At 41.6% G+C, this 18,782-nt stretch overlaps 1 protein-coding gene across 6 annotated transcripts in view; it reads right to left on the bottom strand.

Annotated features, from left to right (window-relative positions):
• Positions 1 to 18,782, bottom strand: part of USP24 (ubiquitin specific peptidase 24) — a 111,774-nt gene that overhangs the window by 24,159 nt on the left and 68,833 nt on the right. For all 6 annotated transcript variants that reach the window (XR_012160474.1, XM_073357590.1, XM_073357591.1 and 3 more), the window contains 14 exons: positions 18,173 to 18,292; positions 17,550 to 17,675; positions 16,388 to 16,486; positions 11,058 to 11,140; positions 10,004 to 10,145; positions 9,189 to 9,308; positions 8,555 to 8,775; positions 7,644 to 7,768; positions 7,062 to 7,203; positions 5,744 to 5,894; positions 4,497 to 4,592; positions 3,617 to 3,720; positions 2,644 to 2,757; positions 810 to 906 (listed from right to left, as the gene is read on the bottom strand). Coding sequence is in view for 5 of the 6 variants with exons in the window: in XM_073357590.1 (XP_073213691.1) it covers positions 810 to 906; positions 2,644 to 2,757; positions 3,617 to 3,720; positions 4,497 to 4,592; positions 5,744 to 5,894; positions 7,062 to 7,203; positions 7,644 to 7,768; positions 8,555 to 8,775; positions 9,189 to 9,308; positions 10,004 to 10,145; positions 11,058 to 11,140; positions 16,388 to 16,486; positions 17,550 to 17,675; positions 18,173 to 18,292 (1,740 nt within the window). In the remaining variant the exon portion in view is untranslated. The remainder of the gene's footprint in view (positions 1 to 809; positions 907 to 2,643; positions 2,758 to 3,616; positions 3,721 to 4,496; positions 4,593 to 5,743; positions 5,895 to 7,061; positions 7,204 to 7,643; positions 7,769 to 8,554; positions 8,776 to 9,188; positions 9,309 to 10,003; positions 10,146 to 11,057; positions 11,141 to 16,387; positions 16,487 to 17,549; positions 17,676 to 18,172; positions 18,293 to 18,782) is intronic.

Below are 18,782 nucleotides of genomic sequence, written 5' to 3'. Positions count from 1 at the left end.
TCAGTGTCTCTTTGTAGAGTTTCCTCTGACCATGGGTGAGCTGAGAGTAGAGGACTTGTTTTGGGAGGAGAGAGTCTGGCATCCTCACACAATGTCCAGCCCAGCGAAGTTGGTACATGAGGATCATTGCTTCCATGCTGGTGACATTGGCTTCAGTGAGGATGCTGGCATTAGTGTGGTGATTGGGGAGGTGATCTTTAATGAGGACCAAAATGATTGCTAAACAGATGGAAACAGGGTTGGGGCAATAACGCATCCTTGCTTAACTCCAGTTTTTATGACAAAAAATTCCATCTCAAGGCCATTACAGAGACCTGTGGCAGTCACCTGATCATGAAGCATTAGGACCTTAACACATTTTGGAGGGTAGCCAAATCTGGCCAGCACCTTCTACAGGGTTTCACAATTGACAGAGTCAAAGACCTTTGTCTAATTGATGAAAGCCATGTAGAGGTCCTGATTTTGCACCCAAGACTTTTCCATCCTCTGTTACCGCAAAGTTAAGGTGCATGTCATTCCCCAATAAACTTAACTGCTATTTACATATAGATTGAGTGCTGAGATCTCATGATGTGTACCTGACATTCAAAATATGCAACTTGGGAGTCCAAGACTGGTGTAAACCGTATTATCGTGGCTAGAGGAAATGAGCATGAAGAGATTCAAGAACTGAAGAACTATGGAGAATGAGGTTATTAAAGCCTTCTACTTTGGTCATTAACAGAGGTGCATGGTATTTTCTGGCAATACAGTGACAGCTACAACATTACAAAAATCAATACACTAATTCAGAATGAAATATCACTGACCTTATCCTGATAAAGCAAGGCACCGTCTAGAGTTTTTTCAAGAATGGTGGCTACAGCAATGCGAACCTCTCTTACACTGCACTCCAGCAGGAAAGTCCTGGAAAATACACAACAAAGCTGAAGGGAGCTTGGGATCAAATCTTTGATTTGTCTACACTATTACTTCATGCTGAAATTTGACATGTAAAAGGATAAGAGTTGAAGCTTGCGTTCACATGCTTGCTCCTATTGCAATTTCCAATGGATTTATTTTTTTAGAGCAGTGAAACTGCATTTTATCACTTTAAAAGACCAAACTGAAGTTATAATACAATTCATAAGAGACATCTATACATATAGCATCGACATTCTTCAATCAGCGCTTTTATACACAGCATACAGTAGGGTAGCATAGCAGATTCCTAGCATATGATCTCAGCCACTAAGAAGTGATTAAATGTGATCTTGCCTCAACTTCTCAGAGCTGGCACACTCCAACATTTTCCATCTTAGATTACACGACAGGTGCCTTGAAAATGCCTAAACACTAGATATTTCCTTTTCTGAACAAGAACCAGCAAACTTACTTCCTGATACGAAATCCAAAATACCCCAAAGCATATAGGTAATTCAGAGAGAACTCTGTTTAAACACTGGTGAGTTTGACGCAGAAAAACAAAGCCACTCAAAGTTAGGGGTTCTCTCACAACTAGAGTTAAGGAATAAACGTCAACTTTGAATTTCCTTGCCTCAATTAGTGATTATTATGGCTAGTTAGCTAGAAATATACCGTATTTCCATGGATCACCTGATCATTGTAGTATGACAGCAGAAGAGTTATTTCCTCAAAATAATTATGATTTATCATCTAAATATTTAATACAATTAAGAAAATGCTTAAACTTAGATCATGAAGTTTTCTAATACATTGGAATATGTGCTAAAAAGTTAAAAGAGCCTTGGATGCAAAACAAAATTTTCTTGTAATCCCAGAACAAGGCAGTATTAAGTTGTTGGCTCCCCAATCATTTAAACTCTAAGAGCTACCAGCAATGGCCTGGATTTATTATGCTCAAAGGAGTTGCTGTGGAAATCCCCACTGAAACCTTGGAACAGTGCAAGATAAAACCAACAATCTGCGAGAAGGATTTAAAGTAAATGCCCCTAAGAAAGAAACAAACTAGGCTGAAGAGCTTTTGTAAACAACCACCTTCATAAAAAGCTGAGAACTGAAAAATAACTTGAGAATTCTCAATGAAAGGCATTCTGAAATAAGACCTGACTAGCATGTTTCGGGGGGAGAGGGCTTTGTTTCTTGAACACAAATTACTTTCCCCTTCTATTAAGTACAATAAAAGCTGTTTGAAACATCCTTCTGAGCAACCTGACCCATTAAATTGCTCATCTAGGGATTTCACTGTAGAGGAGTCAGTGGGTGGATGAACTTACTCAAAGCATATACTTTAGCTTCTACATCTTTGTAAGAGAAACAAAATTGAGAATACCTGCAACAATCTTTTAAAATATATTTAATCATGTTTTCTGTTCCCTTCCTCTTGTAGCAGAAACTAGTAAGGAGCTCCACAAACTCTTCAAGATGCATTTCAAAGCAATCACTAAAACTAGATTATTAGACATTTGTTTCTCCACTTAAGTGGATATCACTATTTTATTATATTTATTGGCTTCTTCATGAAAAATTAAGCAATCAGATTATGACAAATACTATTTCTAAACATCTGATGAAGGGATACGGAAGATACTGAACAGCTCTTCTACTTTTATTAGTAACTGACAAACCACACCTTTAAGAAATGTTACTTATATTGACTTGAGAGAGGATACTGGTACTTACTTTACAAGCTCTCGTCCCTCTGATCCAACCAAATATTCAACTAGCCACTGACAAGCATCAAAACTTTTAGAAAGCAATGCATCAATGGTGGCAATCCATTCTTCCGTATCAATCCTTTAATGAAGCAGAGACAGCAGGATCAGTAAAATAGCAGAATTCCATATCTGACTTTTTCTTGTCTGATCATCAAGATCTGGTGTTTCTAGAGGTAGTTATTCTGCTGTGCAGCTTTCAGGACAGCAGGACCCGCCGACTGGTCAATCGAAGGGGAGTGGTTTGACTCCTTTTTCTGGGGAGCTACTGCTTCCACCACTGAAAAATATCTTAAGAATTTAACAAGATACAGGAACTCAGATGCTCTCTTTGTTTCACCTGTCTACAGCACATAAATGACCCATGTCTTGATTTGAATTGAAAAGATGTTGGACAGCACAGGACAAAATAGTGAAACACTTAGGGGAAAAAAAACCAGGCATCGCATTTTACTCTCTCAAATCCAGCCTAGCCATTCCTGCACTGAGATCCAAAGGGTGGGTTTCGACATTATTCATAAACTCTGCAATAGTCAGAACGAGTATCGATTTATTTAAAAACTAAGAATTTACTTGGGCTCATAAAATACCAGAATTTAGAGTTCTTATTTCTCAACTCAGAATACACGCTAATTAAATCTGATAATTTTACTTGTATTTAAATCCTTTCTACCCCCACAACGATGTTATGGATGACACCGATAGACACGGACAACTGCAGTAGAAATAAGTTGTCAAGTTTCCCTCCCGGGATTTTCTTGTGTTGGGCAAATTCCATTTGTATTTGGAATCCCACAGCTGGAGACTACTGCTGTGCTGGTGAATATCAAGTGGATTTGTGGAGTCAAGAGGTTTAAATGCAATGCTTCAAAAAGTTACAGGATTTACAAGTCAGCAGATCTCAGCGAGTATACCCATAGAACACTAACATGAATCCTTACCTGAGTTTTTTCTTGGTTCGTAGATAGGTTTGGAAGAGGAACTGGACCGCTAGCTGTAGGCTCACCTTTGCCATACATGGGTAATAGGGGTGTTTTAGCTTAGTCTGAAAGAAACAACACATTCACTCCAGTCCAGCAGTACCACTTTTCTGTTCATATTTGTAAAGAATCAATAAACATAGCAAACTACTCATTTTTTAAAGTTCTGCTTTATTTGGAGGCACATTGGCAGGCTCCAAATTTTACCTACACTGAAATGAAGACTCTCCAGCTCAGAACACAAGAGGAATCTAAAACTAGGGCTATACCTTTGTTAAAATATGAACTAACTTGCTGAAAACCCCACCCAACCCAGGACACTGGTTTGTTTACTGTTCCATTATTGTGAGTAGACAGGACTGTATGAGCTCTAGGACACTGGAGAGTGCATCTATCAGAGCTGATAGGCTTGTAAATAATGTCCCTTTAAAGTTGGAAGCGTTGTTTTACACAAAGCTTCCAGAACTGGAAAAAGAACGATATGATGGTGACTAATATCAATTGTGATCCACCCTTCATACAGAAGGGAATGCTAACCAGCCAGAGTTTAGCAACTTGTACTCCTGTTATACAGTTTTTTAATTACAGAAATTTAAATCATACTTTTGCACATTTTATTGCAGCCTGATGACAACTGTTTCCATTATCAGGAACGGGAAGATAGCACCAGCTTTTAACTAGATGCTGTCACTAGGAAAGGTAATTGGAAATATTGAATAGTTTAAACAAGAATTCAATTAAACCACCCAGCTGCCTTTCTTCAGACTGGGGCCCAAACAGCCTTCTGTATGCCCTCCAGTCCAATATTATAGCACCCAAGGATTAAAATTCTGCTACTTACAGCATTCAGAGAAGCTAACGACAGAACAAAACTGAAATAGTCAGTACTGTACACATCTCTATTCTTCATAAATTTCAGATTTTCATCTCTCACCATCTGTAAAGGAAAAGTGGTTATTGTTAGTAATGGACGGCAAGAAACCATTACATCCTCCCAGGTCACAGTGCTCACATTAACATTCCAATCCTACCTACTCCAGAGGGATCAGGAGTGTTTGGCACATGGTCACGCAATGAACTTGTTTGTGCTCTGAGCTCACTGTATTGCTTGGGGGAAGTTAGTACTGAAAGACTTCCATAAAGACAATTATTTTCTCCCAAAATACGGTAAGAATCACACTAGCAGAATGAGACTAATTTACCCACTTGCCCAGCAAAAGATAGCTTGTGGTTTTGTTTGTATTTAACAATGTTACAAGATTACGTGCCAAGAAAATGAAAGCTTAGGATATCACTAACATGTGCTACACAAGTTACTGGACCATAAAATTAGCAGGTGTAACAAAGAGTCACGATAATGTACATGCATGCAGAGTTTCCCCCACGCAAGTTGCACTAGAAGCCTCACACTAAGTTTAAAACAAATTCTGTTTTCTGTGACTACATGTTTTAAACACCAGACTGCACTGTAAATCCTCCTGTACTCCACTGCTTAAATGGTCACCAATTCTCCCTCCATTGGCTTCCCATCTTACCAAGCCAACTTCAAAGCCCTCACAGGAAGAGGGAACATTTGTATGTCTGAACTTGTCTCCTTCTCTTCCTTTTGGTTTCTCCCATTCTCCTCACCTTACTGCTCTGACCTTTTGCTCCAAAAACAAGGACAGCTAGATAGAATTCCCATTTATCTGCCAAGTATCTTCTCTATTTTTCTTTAGACTCACTTCAAGGACTCCATCCTTTCTGCTCTGATCAATCATCTCTTCACTCTCCCTTATATACATGGATTTTAATGTTCATTTAGATTGTTTTAAACTAAAAATTCTTCAAGGCAGGGAATCTGTCAATCGATGTTTTGAATAATATGGTGTAAAAGTACCGTGCTGTACAATTAGTTATTAGCACTGGATTGATGACTATAGGAATGAGTTAAACAGTCCTGAAACATTTTCTACCTTTAATCTAGTTTTGTTTTCAACAAATCTATTTCTACATTAGGGTCAGCTTCAGAACAATGTATTTCACCTGCTGTGCCTAAGAATAAATGGACAGAAGCAGCATTCAGTCCCTATTTTTGGAGTTCTTTACCTGATATATTCGTACAGGCATTTTCTCTACAAAGAGTCCCTTCTTCTCTCCTTTTCTGACCAGCTTAGTCAAGATGGAGAGACGGTCACTGTTGGGTCTGTGTGGTCGAGGTGATGACTGGGGTGAAATTTCTGGAGAAGATGGAGCAGATCTAAGAGACAGACAAGTTTAATGCTGATAACTGAATCCTGAGAGAATCTTGCAAGGCAATTTTCAATATACCAACAGGAAAATGTCATCTTAATAAAGTGTTTTGATCCTTATCTACATATATTTTTGGAGGCTGTTTGAGTCAGTGTCAGACCTCTCACTACAACAGTGGTGGGAGCATGAAAAGTTACTCATGGAAACTGCCATAAACATACAGTTAAGGGTAACATAAAATCCCTCCTTTACCTGTAAGGGGTTAAGAAGCTCAAATAACCTGGTTGGCACCTGACCAAAAGGACCAATAAGGGAAGAAGATCCTTTCAAATGTGTGGGGGGAGGTTTTGTTTGTGCTCTCTTTGTTTGCTCTCTAGGGACAGAGAGAGGGACCAGGCAGGAAAAAAACACCTCTCCTAAAACCGTACCTGAAATAAGCATCTAAGATTACAAAAATTGTAAGTAAAGGAAGGAAATGCATTAGATTATCTTTTGTTTTAGCTTGTGAATTTTCCCTATGTTAAGAGGGAGGTTTATTCCTGTTTTTTGTAACTTTGAAGTTTTGCCTAGAGGGGAATCTTCTGCGTTTTAAATCTTATTACCCTGTAAAATTACCTTCAATCCTGATTTTACAGAGGTGCTTCTTTTACCTTTTTCTTTATAATAAAGTTCTGCTTTTAAGAACCTGATTGGTTTTTAGTGTCCTAAAAACCCAAGGGTCTGGTCTGTGCTCACCTTGTTTACCTATTTGGTTGGTATATTATTCTTAAGCCTCCCCAGGAAAGGGGGTGAAGGGACTTGGGGGGATATTTTGGGGAAAAAGGAACTCCAAGTGGTTCTTTTCCTGAATCTGTCTCTAAATCACTTGGTGGTGGCAGCAATACCGTCCAAGGACAAGGAAGGATTTGTGCCTTGGGGAGGAAGTTTTTAACAGAAGCTAGTAGAAATAAGCTTAGGGGGTCTTTCATGAGGGTCCCCACATCTGTACCCCAGAGTTCAGAGTGGGGAGGGAACCTTGACAGAAGCAATAAAAAAGTATTCATTAAGAGCCTTCAAAAAAACAGGGTAGACAGCATGCTCCTTTGGGGGACAGGAATTATCCTATTCTTAGTTTTGTCTATGGTATCTAGATATCATGGCATCAGCAATGCCTCAGATAGGAGGATAAACTTACAGTGAGAGATCCTCAGCTTCTTGCCGTACAACGCTGACTCGACTTTTCTTTGGTAAGACTGGAGAGTTCTGATCCGAGACTCTCTGGTAAAACAGCATGTAGGCATTCCAGTACCGCCGACGCACATCGGGATAAGGGTTAGCTTTAAGGAAAAATGAGGTTCAAGTCAGTCTTTGTAGGTATAATTAGCTTTATAATCTCTACAGAGGAAACATAATTAATGCAAAAGGTAAACTATATAAAGTAATCTTAACCATTTTACTCCCAGTCTACTCTGAGGGAAGTGAGCACATAAGGCATGGGGCTACAGGGAATTTGGTTCAATAAGTATTATTCAACCCTCTCTCTATAAGCAGTGAAAACATTCCTCAGTAATGTGGAAAACTTCATAAAAAGTTGCTTAGGAAGGTTTCCTAGTCAAAATGTAACTGAAGACATTCTAATTCTAGTCACTCCGGGTCAAAGTGTTAATTCAAAATAGTAACTCCTAGTATGTTTGGATAACATTTACTTAATTTTAACTCTGCAGTGAATTAGTATGAAACAAAGCCACTATTCATTAAGCCTATACTTATTACTTACACTGATCATATACTTTCGGTCTATACTCTCCACCAAAACATTCATATTCCAAGGTTTCATCAGTTAACTCAAATTCTTCAACAACGGTGTCATTGAATTTATACCATTTTCCTTTTCCACATCCCCTATGGTCAAACACAACAGAAAGGTGAAAGAAGTTACAAGATAGGTTTGAGTGCCTTAAATTAAAAAAAAGCAATTCTCTAGCAATGAAATTCCTGAGACTGGGTCTGCTTTGATGGTGAACAAGAAGGGCTTAAAACAATTCTTAAAGTTACCAAAAAAAATAAAATAAAAATTACTTTAATGAAAAGGTGCGATTTAAAATTCAAAAGCATGAAACATGTCATCTAATGTTGAGATATCATTGACAGCTGCCATCTTGCAAGCCTGCATGGAACCCTAATGGGTATGTCTACACTGCATCTAGGAAAGAGCCTTCCAGCTTGGTTAGACAGACTTCTGATAGCAAGGCTCACCATAGCACACTAAAAAGAGCTGTACAGACTTTGCCACCTGGGCTGGAGATCAGGCTCTCGAGCCCCCTGCCCCTCCCCAGCCAGGCTTGAGTCCCAGCTGTAATGTCAAAGCAATGTCTACACAACTATTTTTACTCACTAGCATACGTCTGTCTACCCTGGCTGGGTGGCTTGTGATCAGATGCAGCACAGACACACCAAATGACATTAACTGGGGTAGCTTACAGGATTGGACGTTCGTTCACACTAGATTTTCAACTTTTTCCAGAAGCGCTTACGTTTTTTTCAGTAGCTCGCGTCTTTGTTGGTAGCTTTAAAGGACTCACTACGTTTAACAAGGAACCTGGGATGTTCCTTTTAAAACAAGTCATCTTCAGACCCAGTTGCTTTGGTCCTAACCCACTAACGTGTGTGATCATTCTCATTCGTTACCTCCTGTCCTTTATAAAGGAATAATAGTGCCCTGCATGGGCTTGGCCACTGTGCACAATCACACCAACAAGCTCGTAGTTTTCTGTAGGGGCAACTTTTTTTCGTGGGGATCCTCCACCTCCTTGATCTGTATTTCTCCCGTTGTCACCAACTTCTGAAGAGGAATCTTGTCGAGCCATTCCTGAAACTGTGTAGGGTTCCATGTTCAACATCCAGGGAAACTGTTCAAAAGCAAACATCTTGGATTAAACTAAGACACCATCTGGTATGTTACCAGCTTACTGTAGTTGTATAAAAACACAGATTTACTCATAAATGCCTTATACACAGGAAATATCTAATGGAAGTGCTGTGTTTTTGCCTGTTATCCGCACAATGTATGAGTTATCCAGCATTTCTTTAAGAAGCAGGTTTTTGCTCTTGCTTTCCAGGCCATCAAGGACTTGAGAGTAAAGTGGAAACAACAGACTAAGCCCTTGAAAGACTCCACAGGGAGCTACATTCAAACATTATCACTGCAGAGAAGATCACTATACAATGGTCTCTGAAAAAAATGCTTTTTTGAGGAAGGGATAAGGGAAATATGGGGATTCAAGAGGAGCCCCAGGGGGAGAATATAGAGCAGTTATCTTACCCTTATCTGTTCATCATATTTAATGGAGCGGCCACTCTCCCAATCAAATCCAAATCTCATCAGGTGGATCACCAAAACACTGGGCAGAGCTTTAATGCAGGTGCGCTTCACTGTAGTTCTCTTAAAGAGAGAAGAAAGTCACCTCTGTCTAGATACTCATTATAAAACATTGTACAGTTCCTGTCCAGTCTAAATGATTTTTAAAGAATAATGTCCCAAAATTGTACACAGTGCCGGATGAATGTTAGAAACGCACACACAAGCAATGAGCGACGTGTATAGAACCCACGCAGACTGGGTTATTTACACCTCTAGAAAAAAACATCTTATACTATCCAGTTGCTTATCTGAGTGTTCATGATATAGAAAACTCAAGTCATAGGGGATGGAACTTGATGTTTGGTTAGGGCAAAAGATTTGGATTTAATCTTGTGATTGTGAATGAAAGACATTGTTCCCTCATATGCCATATGAAATCTCTCTTCCTACATCCATGTAGGAAACAAGTTAATACTCAGGCTATGTCTACACTTGACTTATGTCAGGAAAACTTTTGCTGATCAGGGGTGTGAAAAAAAAAACATACCCTGACTGACAAAAGCTGTAATGACAAAAAGCGCAGTTGTGGACAGCGCTGTGTCAGCAGGAGACACTCTCCCGCCACCGAAGCTACCACCCCTCCTTGGGGGTGGTTTTATTTTGTTGGCATGGCAGCTACGTTGCATGCCTTACAGCGGCAGGACTTCAGCGGCACAGCGTACACATAGTTTAAGTCACAGTGTGTATTTTAATTTCTCCTCACTAAAGTAAAATACCTTTTCTTTGCATTTCTCACAGTAGTATGCATTACTTCCCTCCAGAACTTCTCCTCTAACAAATTGATCCAATGAAATTTCCAGACTTTGACATGAAGTGACTCCTAGATTGAGAGCCATGAAGGCTTCTTCGCGCTCGTACCTAGATTCAAGAGGGGAAAAAAAAAACCCATTAAAATATTAGAGAACAAAGCAAAACATATCTAGCTTAGATATGTCCTCCTAGGTAGAATCTTCAATTGTTAGAACAAAGGTTGGAAATCAAGAAATGTGAGATTTATTCCCAGCTCTGCTACTGGCTTGCTAAGTGATCACAGACAAGTAATAATCTGCTTATCAGTTTTCATAAAGATAAATAGCCACTTCTGGAAAGTATAACTCGTATAAAGAGGATCAACTCAAAGTAGTTACAATTTCTGGTCAGAGCTTTCTTCACTTTTGTTGAGACTTCAGCTGCTGATTAGGGTTATTTTCTCACACCTATCTGACTTGACAAGAGAACCATGACTTAGAATTATTTTCTATTTGATCTGTTATAAGTGGCCATCCACTGGTTACAGGGCTCCTGCTCTCATTTTCAGCTTCTATTTTGGAGCCACCAATTAGAAAAAAAATGTGATGACCAATATAAGGAATTATGAAAGCCTTAGAATTTTAGCTTGGGAATGCGAGATTTTTCCTATAATAGACAAGGTGCTGGAAGCGTTTTAGTCACCAACTGTTTACAAAGTACCATTGTGCTCTCCTTTTTACAACTGGAGACATCACATGGTACTGTACAACTAGGTGAGAAGGTTCCAAATTTGCTTACGTGACATTAATATATGAGCAATTTTAAACAAGAAAGAAAAAGTAGTCCTGAATTCTGAGCCAGTAGGACACAGGTATAGGAAATTATGTTATACAGGGCAAACGGTCAGTGAATATTAAAGGGATTTGCAATACTAAGATTACAATAGAGTTGAAAGTTTATTCCTCCTCCCACATCTGTTACTTTAAGAAGCAGAAGTGAACTCCATGATGTACTGTCGCCTCATACTGCCTAGTTACTTACCTGTGAGGACAGTCCTTACAGATCTTCTGATCAGAGTAGATGCCCTGAAAAGTATTCTTAAATAGTTGGTCTCGTCCTATTTTCTGTTGAAGATAGAAAGTTAAAGTATCAGTCGGATATTTTTGTAATGTACAAAGAGCAGCATCCTGAATTTAGTCCTGGTTTTATCTATTACATAAAAAACCCTGTGCTGATGCAATGTTAAGGTCGCAAAGTACAAAAGCAGAAACTGCAGAAGTTAACTCATCACAATGTTAACTTACTTACACTGTGTACAGAGTACTTCATATATACACACACACACCCCTTGATTTTCAGTGTTTCATACAAGCTACATCACCAAGATGCATCGCCTCAAAAATCTGAAAAGCAAGTCGGTCTAAAATTAAGATTAGAGATAGTCTTTTATTTTAATCCCCATTTCATCACTCCCCCTCCCCATTTTACTTTGCTAGTGCTAAATCAATCCTCCTAAAATGCAGCATGTGTAATTCGATGCCACATTAGAATTTTTTCACAGACGTTTAAGGCAAATAGGAACAGGCATTTGGGAAGTGAAGTTCTAAAGCTTAAAAAAAACCCAGGCTGATCTCACATGAAAGATTAGTAACTGGTTTTTAATGGTTGTTCTTCGAGATGGGTTGCTCATGTTCATTCCATTGTAGGGGACTCCCAAGCAGTACCTCCAGAGGCGGGCAGGAGTTCATGGATGTGTCAGTTGCAACACAGCTCTGCCAAATCCAGCGTCATCTCTGGCCTGCTGGGTAACGGTGTAATGCATGGGGAACGTGTGTACCAAAGGCCATGTCGCAGCCCTGCAGACGTCCTGGATAGGAACATGCACCAGGAAGAGGCTTGAGCCCTAGTCGAGTTAGCCTTCACTATTGGTGGAGGCACAGCCTGTGCCAACTCGTAACAAGTGCGGATGCAGGTGGTGATCCAGCTTGAAAACCTCTGAGAGGATACTGGAAGGCCCTTCATCCTTTCAGCGATCGCCGTAAAGAGCTGAGTTGATCTGCGGAAGGTCTTGGTGCGCTCCAAGTAGACAGCCAGGGCACGGCTGACCTCTTGAGCGTGCAGGCGCCTCTCCTCGTTGGCTGAGTGAGGCTTTGGACAGCACACTGGGAGGAAGATATCCTGGTTGACACGGAAGGGTTGGCCTTGGCCACGCCTAAATCCCTACTCTTTCTGCGGTACGGTTCCGCTCTGGTCTGGCCTGTGAATCTCTGCGCCTGCCGTGGTTTAAATCTCTTTCTAGCATGGGACAGGGTGTACAGACCCAGCAAGTAAAGAGTGGCTCGAGTCTTTTAGGCTGTGTAATCTGCTGTCTGTTTGTTCAACAGAAAGGGCCGAGCTGTTGAATGGGAGGCCCTGGATGGACTGTTGGACCTTCGCCGACAGACCAGATGATTGAAGCCATGACACCCTTTTCATAGCCACCACAGAGGCCGCTACCCTGGCTGCAGGGTCTGCCACATCTGAGGCAGCCTGGAGAGAGGCTCTCACGATTGCCCTGCCCTCATTTAGCATGGCATCAAGGTCCTGCTTATGTCCTGCGGGAGCAAGTCAGCAAACTTGGCAGTGGACTGCCATATGTTGAAGTGATACCTGTTGAGCAGAGCCTACTGGTCTGCGATGCGAAGCTGTAGGCTGGCTGTAGAATAAATTTTCCTGCCGTAGCAATCAAGTCACTTTGCATCTTTATTTTTCGAGGTCGAGCTGGACCCTGCCTGTCACGCATGTTGGCGGCCGCAACCACTGGCAGGGGTGTGTATATAAGTACTCAAACCCCTTTGCAGGAACAGAGTATTTGAGCTCTGCCCTCTTAGAAATGGGGGGCAGGGATGACAGTCTGCCACAGAGCGTTTACGATTTTGACTACCCTATCATGCACAGGTAGAGCCATCTTTGCCAGGGCCGCTGCTGCCAAGACATCAAATAGGGAATCCACGGATTTGGACATCTTCTCCGCCTCCAATCCCAGGTTAGCTGCCACCCGTTTAAGCAGCTTCTGGTGGGCTTTGCCATCATCCTGAGGCACAGTCTGCGACGGGCCTCCTACTGCCTCATCAGGCAATAATGATGAGGCGGCCAACCCGGGATGAGGGGTGGGTTCCACGTCCCCTTCCTGGGGAACCACGGCCACTGAAGGAAGGGTCTCTTGGGCTCCTTGGACCGACGTGATGTCTGAGTCTGGGGGCAGTCTAGACACCAAGGCCAAAGGTCTTTCCAACACCTCTGAGACTGAGCGATGGGCCTGAGGTCCGCCAGCCTAGGGCACTGCCCAGGGGTTATAGATTTACCAGGGCTCAAGCCACTGACCCTGTGGCCACATGCTTGCAGCTTGGCTCTGGGAAGAACCTGCTCGCTGTGCAGGTGGCAGTTGGTCCCTGGGGGCCATCTACTCCTTTCTCTCAGAGCCCGAGGAGGAATGGTCTTCCTCTGGTGAGCACAGCGGCGCCACCATAGAGTAGGCTTCCCCACTATGTCTGGTAGTCTTGTGCCTGCCAATCGGGGAGCGGTATCGGGACCCCGCTGAGCCATGATGCGTATCCAGCGACACTGCTCATAGGCCTGGTAATAATCTGGAGAACAATGCCACCCGCTTCAGGAATGGTGCGCAGGCTCCGGTGACCGGAATTGGGAGTGCGGGGATCATCCACGATGCTCTGGCAACCGTGAACTGGGGAGCGGCGCCTTTCCGGTGACCATTGCTGGCATTCTGGGGACTGGGAGCATGCTTCTGTGGCCCGGTACTGGGGGTCCGGTGACTGATGTGTGGATCCTGGAGCTCAGTGTCAAGAACCTGCTGTGGGTCTGTGATTCGGGACACAGCAGTAGTCCTGGCGAGTGGGCGTGGGTACTGTGCTGTGGGGGTGACTTCTGCAGGGGTGCCATTGAGGGCTTTCCCCTAAAAACGGGTGGGTGGGAGGGATCCTTAGGCTTCTCTTTCCGAGGAGTAGGCAGCATCAGGAGGAGGAGGAGGTTTTTTGCCACTTGAAAGGCTTCTGGGGTGGACGGCAGCATGAGGTACCACATTCTTCTACCACTCCCTGGGGTAGGAGGCAGAGTGTGGGGTGGACTAGGCCCAATAGGTGAGGCTGCCGTGTGGCTGTGCTCTGGTGGCAGCGAGATTGCCTGACTAAGTCCAGGCTCGTCTACTCCCTTATCCTTGCGGGACTCCGGAGAACGCCCCGTCCCAGTGTGCTTCTTGGCTGGTACTGGTGCAAGGTCCGTCATCAGGAGGCAGCCGGTGCCGGGGGTGCACTTCTTGTCAATGCTTAAGTACTCAGCACTGAATCCGAATGTGCCATTTCCGAGGTCGGTACAAGAGCAGAGTCCATGAGGAGCACACGGAGCCTGATGTCTCTCTCCTTTCTGGTCCAGGGCTTGAATCCCTTGCAGATGGGGCACTTTTCACAAATGTAGGTCTCACCCAGACACTTCAAACAAATAAGATGCGGATTGCTGATCGGTATGGGCTTCTTGCAGGCTTGAAGCCCATGGGTGGGCATGCCCCATCTCTGGACTAAGGCCCTCGGGGGACTATGAATAAGTACACTAACACTATTAGGAACTGATAATTATACAACTATTTACACAATAAAAGGTCAAAGAACCACTGAAAGAGAAACTACTTGCTAGAACAAGGGGAGTGTTCTAGCACCGACTCTGGTGGTAAGACAGAACTCAGGGAGGGAGGGGGCCAGCAGGGGGCATATGCACGCCACTCCAGAAGGCACCAGAGCCAGTCCCCTACAGATTATACCACTGAGGGGAAAAAAGAAAAAAAAAAAATTTACGGCACCACTGCATGGGGTGAGCGCACACACCTACAATGGAATGGACATGAGCAATCTCTAAGAATTGCAATGGCCTAGAAATTCCAGGTGTGTTTCATCTGTTTATCTGGATGAAGAATGATTTCTTTGATTAGCTGTGGTATTTTTGGGGCAGGGGGAGGTGGTGAGTTTGTGGATGGAATTAAAGTAGTTCCTGAATATATTATGGCACCAATGCAGATATTGCTGTGAGTTCCCCAAATCCAGACAGGGAGAGTCGGTTTATGGAGGCCTGGTACTTTTTGGCTACTGTAAAATAATAAGGTGGGCCATTGAGTAGACTAGAAACTGCTCTTCAAGACTGCTTTCCATACCTTCCCACAAAGTAAGTCTCTTCCCATGACTGGGAGAGTGGGAGGCATGAAGCCACATTTGGAGCATGAAAGAGAGGGGGCCTTTTTTGGGTGTGGGAGGGTGAAACAACGTGCATAGGGAGATGTGGTTCATTTCTGGGCAACTTACAAGCACCATGGGAACTGATCTCACTGAGCAATTCTTAGCCAAAAGAAAATTCCCAAGCCAAACACTCCCATCTTAATAAAAGTTAAAGACAAATATCTGTCAATAACTTAAGGGGAACACACACTGAGAATATTGGCGTTCTAGGCCCTCCACATTAGAATGCCAGTAAACGAACAATTAAGGTCACCCAAACACACCTTAACGCGGCCTATTTTATCACTAACCAGAATCAATGGAAACAAAGATTTAATCCTAGTCTCAAACAAGCCACATCTTCCTCACGTCACTGAGTCCCAAAGACAGGCATAATTTAACTGGCCTCACTGAACCATCGGTATAATTTAAATAAAAATACACCTGTGTTACATCAATATATCATATTAATTTTCTGCCTTCTAAAAGATCACATGCAGTCACCAGAAATGACTTCTTTCCCCACAAACGATCCCATTCTGGAGAGAAGCTTGGGAACAATTTCCCCTCCAAAATACAGTATTAATCAACATAATTGTTATATGATGGACTTAGAATAAATGCCATATTTTGGGCCATGAATCATGTGGGGCCTTGACCTAAAGTTACATTACCAGGAATTTAAGTGGTGGGAATCAGAGGCATCATGTGAAGGACTTAGGGTGGCAGGAATTATATTTACGTATCAATATATATAACCAAAGTGATTTTTGCCAGAATTCTGGCCACCACAGGCAAATTACACAAAGAAACCGGGTTAGCAAATTTAAGGTGCTAAAGCCACAAGTTATGAACTTCTTGGAGTCTATCAAAACCGCATTTCCCAAAAGCCCATCCAAAATGCAAGGAACAATAGGTGTGCAGGGCAGAAGGTTGGCAGGGCAAAACTACAGTTCATTTTAAACCTCTGTATTTTGTTATCAAATATTAATAAGATTTTGTTGCACTTGACTAAAATTGTTAAGAATGACAGCAGTTCTTAACTTACTTTTCAAAGGTGCAGGGACAAAAAACCCCACCAAAAACACAACAGGAACCCACACACACTTCTACCTTGAGGTATTCATCCATCTGATCTATAAGGCTAGTAAAGAATTCATAAGCATCCTGTTGCTCTCGAACATAAAGTTCCTTATTCCACATCTTGAAGATCTATAAAGACCAAAAAGATTAGCAGTTTTATAGTAACCACTGTTGCCATAAATATAAAGGGAAGAAGGGTAACCACCTTTCTGTATACAGAACTATAAAATCCCTCCTGGCCAGAGGCAAAACCCTTTCACCTGTCAAGGGTTAAGAAGCTAAGATAACCTCGCTGGCACCTGACCAAAATGACCAATGAGGAGACAAGATACTTTCAAAGCTGGAGCGAGGGGGTGGGGGGAACAAAGGCTCTCTGTCTGTGTGATTCTTTTGCCGGGAACAGATCAGGAATGCTCTTCAGAACTCCTGTAAAAAGTCAGTAAGTAATCTAGCTAGAAATGAGTTAGATTTCCTTTTGTTTAATGGCTGGTAAAATTGCTGTGCTGAATGGAATGTAGATTCCTGTTTTCGTAACTTAAGGTTTTGCCTAGAGGGATTCTCTACGTTTTGAATCTAATTACTCTGTAAGGTATTTACCATCCTGATTTTACAGAGGTGATTCTTTTACTTTTTTCTTCAATTAAAATTCTTCTTCTAAGAACCTGATTGCTTTTTCATTGTTCTTAAGATCCAAGGGTTTGGGTCTGTGTTAACCTATGCAAATTGGTGAGGATTTTTATCAAGCCTTCCCCAGGAAAGGGGGTGTAGGGCTTGGGGGGATATTTGTGTGGGGGGAAGGGAAGACGTCTCCAAGTGGGCTCTTTTCCTGTTCTTTGTTTAACACGCTCGGTGGTGGCAGCATAGGGTTCAAGGACAAGGCAAAGTTTGTACCTTGAGGAAGTTTTTAACCTAAGCTGGTAAGAATAAGCTTAGGGGGTCTTTCATGCAGGTCCCACATCTGTACTCTAGAGTTCAGAGCGGGGAAGGAACCTTGACAACTGTAAAATGTGAAATTTACATCTTTATGGCTTCTACGTACCTTAAAAAGGATGTTTATTAGTTTCAGACCAGACAGATGTATAATTACTAGTAAGAGTCAGAAATATTGACATGTTTCACCACGTCTGAATCCAAGTCCCACGTATTTACTAACTAGGAAAATTATATAGGTTGAATAAAATGGAAATGATACCTTCCAAAAGTTCTCAGGTACATAATACTGCAATTTGCTTTCCATCAAATGGCCAAAGAGAGATTGAATTTGATAGAATACACTGTCATCTGGATTGTCCATATCGTCGTCAATTGAAAGCAATGCCTTGGAGGGAAAAAATAACCATCCGTAACATGACTTATTTGCAAAAATGTCACGTAAGAATTTAAATTAATAATTCTGTTACTACTGTGCATTTAAACAAGGCACAAGTGTTCCGAGAAGACAAAACTGAGTTTGTGAATAAAAGCTTACATTTTAGATAAAACTTGCAGTGCTAAACAATAGATTCATTTAAAAAATTCCTTTTTAAAAACAGATTTTGATATTATAACCTATCATTTCTCTTAAGAATTTGCATGTCCTGAGCCATTCAGCATATTTCACACACTCCACATTTTTAGACGCAATAAGAATCTATTTTGGGACTTAAATGAATTTACAGTAGAATTAATTGAATATTTGTAAAATAATTTGACTAATTTTGCAGTGTTTGACAAATATTTGACTAAAACCCTTTTATTTACTCAGCTCTGATTTATAGTAAAATCAAAGTATCGGTTGGCAGAAAGCATCTGTCAGAAATTAAAAGTTAAATTTACCTCAGGGAGACCTGGCTGCATGTATAGCTGCTGGAAGACTGCATTCATGTAACAAGTGGCACCACCGTTCTTCAGCCCCACAAATCCTGAAGTGGATCGACTGTCCACAGGTGGAAGATACTAAGGGGAAAATTGACATTTCTCTGTATCAGTAGATTATACAAACTATGGACTCCAACAGCTTATAAATCACATTATTATTATTATATAGGCAGTTATAAAAAGGTATGCTGGCTGTTAAACAACATTTTCATACATTTCACTGAGATTGAGTCAAATTTGTGAGAGCTATGCACACAAGTTATTATAATTGGCTGTACAGCCAATATTGAATATAAGATACCTAAGAACTGTCTACAAAGTTGTATACCTTTTAAATCAAACCAGTCAGGGATTTTAGGCAATAATTTTATTTATCAAGATGACAACTGCCTAATAGACTCAAAAGAGGGCTTGCTCTTGGGAAAGATCAATAGGTATGCATTAATTCAGATCTGATTATATCACTTTAAAATGAAGGCTCTGGAACATTTGCGGTTGGAACAAGGAAGTGGCTAAAAGCAGTATTTCAAATCACACTGAATAATTTAAATTGCATCAAGGCATCTTA

Source organism: Lepidochelys kempii, chromosome 8, assembly GCF_965140265.1.
Source record: "Lepidochelys kempii isolate rLepKem1 chromosome 8, rLepKem1.hap2, whole genome shotgun sequence".
Classification (NCBI taxonomy): domain Eukaryota; kingdom Metazoa; phylum Chordata; order Testudines; family Cheloniidae; genus Lepidochelys; species Lepidochelys kempii.
Note: the sequence above shows the minus strand (reverse complement) of the source record. Positions and strands in the feature narration are given on the sequence as shown.